At 42.3% G+C, this 7,637-nt stretch overlaps 1 protein-coding gene across 4 annotated transcripts in view; it reads right to left on the bottom strand.

The window, feature by feature from the left end:
* Nucleotides 1–2,820: 2,820 nt before the first annotated feature.
* Nucleotides 2,821–7,637, bottom strand: part of NFATC1 (nuclear factor of activated T cells 1) — a 113,553-nt gene continuing 108,736 nt past the window's right edge. For all 4 annotated transcript variants that reach the window (XM_042806845.1, XM_042806847.1, XM_042806849.1 and 1 more), the window contains one exon: nucleotides 2,821–5,404. In XM_042806845.1, coding sequence (XP_042662779.1) covers nucleotides 5,355–5,404 — 50 coding nt within the window. In that variant the 3' untranslated portion in view covers nucleotides 2,821–5,354. The remainder of the gene's footprint in view (nucleotides 5,405–7,637) is intronic.

Genomic DNA, 7,637 nt, shown 5'->3' with positions numbered 1-7,637 from the left:
TAAAAAAAAAAAACAAAAAACAAAAAACAAAAACAAAACAAAAAAAACAAAACAAAACAAAAACAAAGTAGAGCAAAAGATTTCATGTTGGAGGAAATGTAATTTTTCCTATTAAAAACCAAAACCAACCAGACCAGAAAACCCCCAAACCTTGCAGTTAAAAAATTCCTGCCAAGCACTGAAATTTTTTCTGCTCTTCCCTGGTACCATGACACTGGTGTCACTGGAATGTCCCCCTGTCTGGATGGGAACATCGCTCCGTTGAATTTTTGGACACCCCCCCACCCTGGGTGAAATCAAGTCAGTGAACTGGCCATCGGGCTCAGAGTGGTGAGCCCTGGGCAAGGACAGCCCTGCCGCCAATGCCCACTCTCAGTGGTTACTTTATGTTATTTTCGACCCAAAGGCCCTCTGTCAGCGGCGCTGGAAGCAGGCTGGGGACAGGAGCTGTGGGTGCGAAACTAATTCAGAAGAGGTGCTGGAAACTGATGCTGACGGCATTTTTGGAAACTCTTTCCCTGAGCTGAAAAAAAAAAAGAAAAGAAAAAAAGGGATTTCCTAAAACGACTGAAAACGAATTTGCCACATCTGCAAAGAGTGGCTTGTGGGTTGCCTGTCCTTCAAAGTAGCAACGGAAGTGCTGCAGTCAGCAATTTTTCAGTTTAAATGACAAAAGCTAATGTGCCCATAGACGATGGCAAGTGCCAGGTATACTACCAGTCGCCTTAAATCCTGAAAACGCAACCATTTGAATTGTTAGAGCTCCACGAGTTTTCAGAGTCCAAAAATACAGTTCTTTTGGCCAAAAAAAAGCTGATTTTGGAATCAAGATCGGCTTGTAATTAAAGCCAACAGTACGAGAATCTGTAACTGATCTGCTCTGAACAAATTATTTGGCTACCTGAAAAGAAGAGAATCAAAACCTTTTTATTTTGGGGGAAAGAGGCTCGAAGAAGAAAAACATTAACTTGCTGAGAAAGAGGCAAACACTTGACCTCCGTATTGGGCAAGCGTGCGCAAAGGTGGAGAAGATGGGACTCGCTCTACTTTGATGAACAATCCAATCGCTGCTTACCACATAAAATTAGACCATTTGTTTAAAAAAGAGCTACAGAAACCTAGACGATCTTACGCCATTGACCTTAACACTCCTCTGTAATATACTTGATGAGAGGGATTTTGTTTTATTTTTACTGAGACAAATTCAATAGATTTACAGTGATGAATGCAATAAAATTACACACATGGTGAAGGAAAGCTTAGCTTCAAGGCAGTACAGCTCTGTCCAAGAAACTTAACTCCTTGAAATTTGCCATTTTCAGCTGGAAAGGAAAAATCTCAAAGGCATGACTCCAGCAGGCTATTTAGTCAAACAGTACCAGATGGATGTGCGGGATTCACCTTCTGCTTTGGTCATGAATGAAAGTAGTCAGCTAGGAGTTTGCTAAAGGCTGTTTTTGCCTAAAGAAGTCCGGTCAAGATGTGGTTAATGTAGCCGTGCTCTGGTCTGCTGTGCTTTGAGGAGGGGACGTGGGGAAATGAGAGGGAACGGAAGCTTGGAGGAAGCCAGGAAAGGAAGCTCCGAGGAAGCCAGGTAGCACAATGACCGAAACACGTTGCTCGAACGAATTTAGTTTGTGACCTTTTGCTGTGGTACAAAATGGTGCCACGGTCTCTGAGAGACACGGGGAATCTGTGACTGAGTTTTCAGTATTCTCCTTTTTCCAGGAACCTCACCAACAACACGGCTCGCGCTGCCCACATGAGGAGTAAATATCACTATTTCCACCCTCCGGACAGGGAAGCAGAGAAAGAGCATTTTGACCGAGCTCTAAAGATCTGGGCCCTAGCTGGGTTTTGATGGTCTTGGAGCATCTGCCTCTCCTTAAATTGCGAGGGATTCGGTAGCAGCCCCAGGGAAGCCGGGTGGGACAGAGTGAGCAGCGCGTGTCACCCTGCACTCGCAAGAAGACAAACCCAAGGCAGAGAAAGGTCTTCAGTCAACAGAGGCTTAAATGTGTAGTTGTGTCTCCTGGAGGGGTTCATTTGAAAGGTGTTTAAATGCTTACCCAAATCTGGACCGCTGTGGGAGGCGTGCTGGCGTGCGTATGCACTTCGTAACGTGCCTTTGGTCTGGGAAAATCCAAGGAGCTCGGGTTTTTCCAGCGCTCCTGCATGCTTCGGCCCATCAGGTGTCCCGCGCTGGGACTTCAATATGCACCAGCTCCTGAGGTGACCAGAAACCCAGACCCGCGCTCAGCCGAGCCGCGACTAAGCTGCCACCCCCTCCTCCTTTGGGGGGGAGATCAGGGGGGTGATTTGGGGCGCAGGACCCATCGCACAGACCAGCCCCATCGTGCAGCCCCACCGTCACACAGATGCGGCCCGTGGCGAGCCCTCCCCTTCTGGCAGGCCGTGGGCAGCCCCCCCCCCCCCCAAATGCCTCTTGTATCTACCGCCGTGCACACCACAGAGCTAACGCCTGCCCGTAGCAACCCACGCATTTCAGAAATAGTTCCAGGGAGAGCAAAAGAAACTGTTGTCCAAGCAATATATGCAGATGCAAGTACTTTGTTGCATGATTAATAAGGCAGCTTGTTTCGCCACTTAAAATTCATCCAGAGGGCTCTTTTTAATAGTCAGAATCACGCCTGGCGAAAGTCTTCTTGAACCTATAAGGACTATGCTCTAAGTTCAGAGCATTGTGGCTTTTTGGTTTTGCTTTGTTTTCAAAAAGGGTTGATGAAAACCATTTTCATAAACTGATGGCAACAACCATAACACACGTACAAAAACAAGATAGCAGTCTCATACGGGAAATATTTCTGCTTTCGTTTTTATTTTATGAATACATATACAAGAGATGCATAATCTTCCATTATCCAGGCTTAAAAGTAACAGGTGGTTGTTCCTTTTTTTTTTTTTTTTTTTTTTCCAAAATAGCTTAAAGAGGAAAATAAAAATAAGGATGAAGGAGGTGCAACATATCCAAACCATACAGTTGAAAACCTTGCTAAAATTACTGCTGAAATGTGAACATGTGGAGGGTGTATTACCTGTGTGTGTCTGTATCGTCCTGTATTGTAAAAGCCTCACCCAAGGTATTTACGTATATGAATAAAAAAATGCTTTGGCATAACCAGAGATTCCTCCATGCACGCTTTGTTGACATTTCTGAAATACTTAGAGAATAAAAGCTGAGGTTTATATCATATATCATTTTCTCTCCTTGGCAGCAATGTCTTTAAATGCAGGGGGTAAGTGGGAGAGGGGAATGAAGAAGAGTCTGTTGACAAGAGACTTTTCTTCCGTACTAAGATGGTTATACTAGCAAGATGCAGCAGGATGAAAACAGCTTCAAATAGAAGAGATGGAGATATATATTTATATATATGTATATAATGTAAAAATGCTTATTTTATATGAGAAAGGAAGATTTGTCAAGATAACATAAAATGAACCACTCTAAGACTAGCTTCCAGCAAAACATTTTGCTTTATTGGATCTATTATCTAGCTACAAGTCAAGCTGACATCTGTCAAGCTTTTTAACTTTTCATATGGCAGTCTATAAGAAATGTTTCATGCAACGTCTACAATGCTAAATAGAGGGTAAATAACTCGGATTAAACAGGTGAGGAATAACAGACTATTATAAGGACCAATAACAGCATATTATGTACATATAGCCATATTATATTCTCATGTCTTCACAGTAATGTGCAAATGTGACAAATATGGCTTTCATTTTTTTCTTAAAGAAAGTAAGACATAATTATACAGAATAATGTTTTCAAACACTTAGGAGGATTTCACCTTGTTGTGAAACCTGTTCAATCTTCATTGCATTGGGGGTAAGGAGCCACCCCAGCACGGAGGTGTAGTTCAGGTGTATTTCCAGAAGGGGGCACAGATTCCTAAGGCACAATATTAATGTTAAACATTTTTAATTTAAGTCATGCTATTTTATTTTAGTTTTATATTTTTGGTTATATGAAATAATAGGTTGTTGCTAGTTATATAATAAGCGGTTGATTGTAGAAAATACAATGTTAAAGGCTACACTACATGCCTACCTGTAGCTCCAGAAACATTAGCTAATCTGAAAACACATTATACAGCGCTGCATATTAAATCTTTGTGGTTTTTTGGTAATATTCTTTTTCATACATGTAGCAGAGAGTTATAAGGCTTCTGCGGAATAATAACATTATAACTGAACAAATATTTTACACTCTTTCCATAATGGTATTTACAGTTACTATAACTCATATTTTGTCATTTGGTAAATAACATGTATCTTGTATGCATCCTTCTTGCCTATCTAAAGTGCTTGCTTAACTGCATGAGGAAAGAAAATGCATACCTGCTTTAGGTGCAACAAAAGAAGTAGCTGAAATATTTGTTGTGGATCTGAAATGCATTCTCAGAAATTGAAATTATTGCTAAATTCAGTGCCCTCACTAGGCAATCATCTATATTATTTGTCATATATAAATATATGCATATATACTAGTATGTATGTACATGCATACACATTCATCTATCATGTAAAAGATAGATTTCAGTTTTTTTGTCCATCAACCTTGTTTATTTTGTGCTATTCAACTCACTTGTGCTATGACTGAAGCCAGATTAAAATCAAAATCTTAACATGCTACTACTAACAGCCCTATGATTCATTAGCACATAATAAAGACAATACACAAAAGAAAGCTGAGATGATGACAAATCAGGCGGCTTTTGAAATGCACTGAGAATAAGGCAATAGGCTGTACATTACAGCAGAGGAAAAGCTGAAGAAATCCTGGAATTCATAAACGCGTTTTACTGGAGTAGGGGTTGCTCTCCCTACTTCGCTGCAGAGTCCTATGCTTTTTTTCCAATATCACTCTCCAGAATGCAAGCTCTATAGTTTCTGCACCTACCAGCACTTTTAATAGTAGCAAATTCAAAACTTATTAAAAATGCCCTGATGCCACGACCTGGTAAAATAAGGCACTTCCAGGGCTGTATTCCAGCGGTGCCAAGCCAAAAAGGTCAGCACTGGGGAGAAGCGCTCAGATTCTGCTGAGTTTCCTAGTTTTGTCCCATGAAACGCGCCGTCTCAGAGTGTACTCCCTCCTCTTTCTTTTGAGATGATTTTCTTCAAAGGAGCTGTCTCATCAGTTGAAGTCGAGGAGCTACTTCTTTGTAAGCAAGAGGTAAATCTTCAGTTCCTGACATTCAGTAAGGTGGAAGATCAGACTGGTACCAGGCAACGTCTTCGGTTTTAGTCGGTATCTCTCTACTCGAGCTGACACGCCAGCTAAGTCAAAAGTGTGTGTGGATTTCATACTAGGCCCGTATTGAAAGCTATGAATGGACATTGGTACTGGAAAGGTCATTCCTTATAATTTCATTTACTGCAAAGAAAGAAGACAAGAGAAAAGGAATCGATTAGCACCCCGCTGCTGCAGGTGGGTCTCTTCAGTACACAGCCCCCCCCCCCACTTGCATCCGTTCCTTGACAGCTTCGGTACAGCTCTGAACAGTCAGCGTAACGTCACGAGACAGCTCGTACAGGCTGATCACAGTGCAAAACAGCAGGATTAACCAAGGTTATGAACATGCTCAATACCAGGGACAACCAGGCATCACAAGAACAGCAGCATCCCGGATCCATGATTGCATCAAACATATTTAACATTTCAAATCAGGTACAGATAAAACATTTCATGTGCTCTAGAACTGGCTCGGAAATGTAAAGCGAAGAGAACCACAGGGAATCTTAGAGTCATCTACCCCTTCCGTAAAAAGCACTGTTTGGGAAGTGTGTTAGCCACGGTAGGTACCGATGGCAGAAAGCTGCCAGCACTGAACCTGGGCACGTGCAGCTGCAATGCCTAGATAGGACACAACTTCATGTGCTGATTTTTTTTCCTCTGTGGGATAATATTAGGAAAAAAAAAAAAAAAAAAAAAGAACAAGATAAGAAACTGCTGCGTCCTTGCCCATCCCCTGGAGCTGGGAACACATGTAAATATACACCCTCCTTTCGTGGTGACCACCACACATGGACAGGCAGTCTTCGCTCCTATCCGCACCGACGGATGGGAGGGACAAGCAAGTTAAAACCCTTGGCAAGACTCAGGGGAAAGAATAAACAAGGTCCACTATCTCAGCATCAGCCAGTCAGACTGCATCTCCCCTGATAAAGTCTTGTTTTCTTTATTCATGAGTCTTCTTTCATTCTTTTCCCCCTCCCCTGCAGATCATCAAGCAATAGTTTCCCACACTTCCAATTATGTCCGTTTATCAGCTTGTGATTTTTGGCAGATGGACAGGAAATGACTGAACCTGGCAAAGGCCATCTACAGTGGACTACACAACATCCCTTTTATTTCCACCCCACCTCCCTGCAGTGACTGCCACCACCTGATTTACGTGAAGATAGACAAAATGCCATCAGCAGGGCTATCACCACTCCCGCGTTTCCCTAACATTACTGGCAGTAGGAAACACGCGCCCGCATCAGAGAAGCACCACGGAAAAGCCCGTGTTTTCCTTTCCTCGTGGGCTGCTGTTCACAGCCACCAGATAACTTCACATGTTTACTGGAAAAGACCAGGCCTGTCTAAAACCAACTTCCTGGAGCAAGTAGTTGCCTTTTTGCTTTTTTTTGTTTGTTTGTTTTTTGTTGTTTTGTTTTGTTTTTTGTTTGTTTGGTTTTGTTTTTGTTTGGTTTTGTTTGTTGTTTTTTTTTTTTTTTTCCCCTGCAGACCTATTGCCCGTTTAGTAATTGCAGCACATGAATCAGTCAGGATTTGTGTCACAGGTCCTGGCCACTGAAACCACTTCTACCAATGGATACACACGCCATACTTCGGAAAGGAAATATCAGTTGTATTTGTAACTACCTATTTATGGCAGCAAACTAAGAGCGGTATGGAAATGAGATGTGAAGAGAAAGCAGTTCTTTCTCTTGAGAGTGCTGCTGAGTTCATCTTTAGTATTACCAAACAGTGGAAACAAATTCAAGCAGCAAGCCCTGCTCTGTGGCAAGGACTGCCCTGCATGCACCCAAACACAGCAAGAAGTGCCACCCCATTTATACCCTGCAAGACCCCGGAAAGCTTTTGGGACCGAGTCTCTGCCTTGAATGCAAACAGAGCACTTCTGTGGGATGACTGTCCCGTGATGCTTTTGTAAAGAGAGTTTCTTTGATAATCTTCTCAAAGCAACATTGGGTATGAAGCAAAACCACACAGTGGTATCTGGGTGTTGAGCATGACAATGGAAACAAATCCTCATATGGGCCAGAGAGTGTCATGGTTTTGATAACTTTCCCTCCAAGTTTCTGTTACTTCAAACAGAATTAAGATACTACTCAAGGCAATCCTTGGTCTTTGTAGTTAGTTAATGCTTTCATTGAATTTTCATTAATGCATTCATTCATTAAATAATGAATTTTCACAGCGGTTCTGTAAAATGTGAACATAAGCATTACCGGCATTTCACAGTTTGGGATGGGGGGTGCGGAAAAGCGAAGGAGCTCCCCACCTCAGTTAGAGGGGTAACACTCAGGTATCATGGACTAATGCTACAGCACACGCCGAGGTACTCCTGCTCCATTCATTCAGTGAAACTTTCAAAAGG

Source organism: Tyto alba, unplaced genomic scaffold (genome assembly GCF_018691265.1).
Source record: "Tyto alba isolate M040663 unplaced genomic scaffold, T.alba_DEE_v4.0 Super-Scaffold_48, whole genome shotgun sequence".
Classification (NCBI taxonomy): domain Eukaryota; kingdom Metazoa; phylum Chordata; class Aves; order Strigiformes; family Tytonidae; genus Tyto; species Tyto alba.
This window is presented reverse-complemented; position numbering and strand designations above follow the sequence as displayed.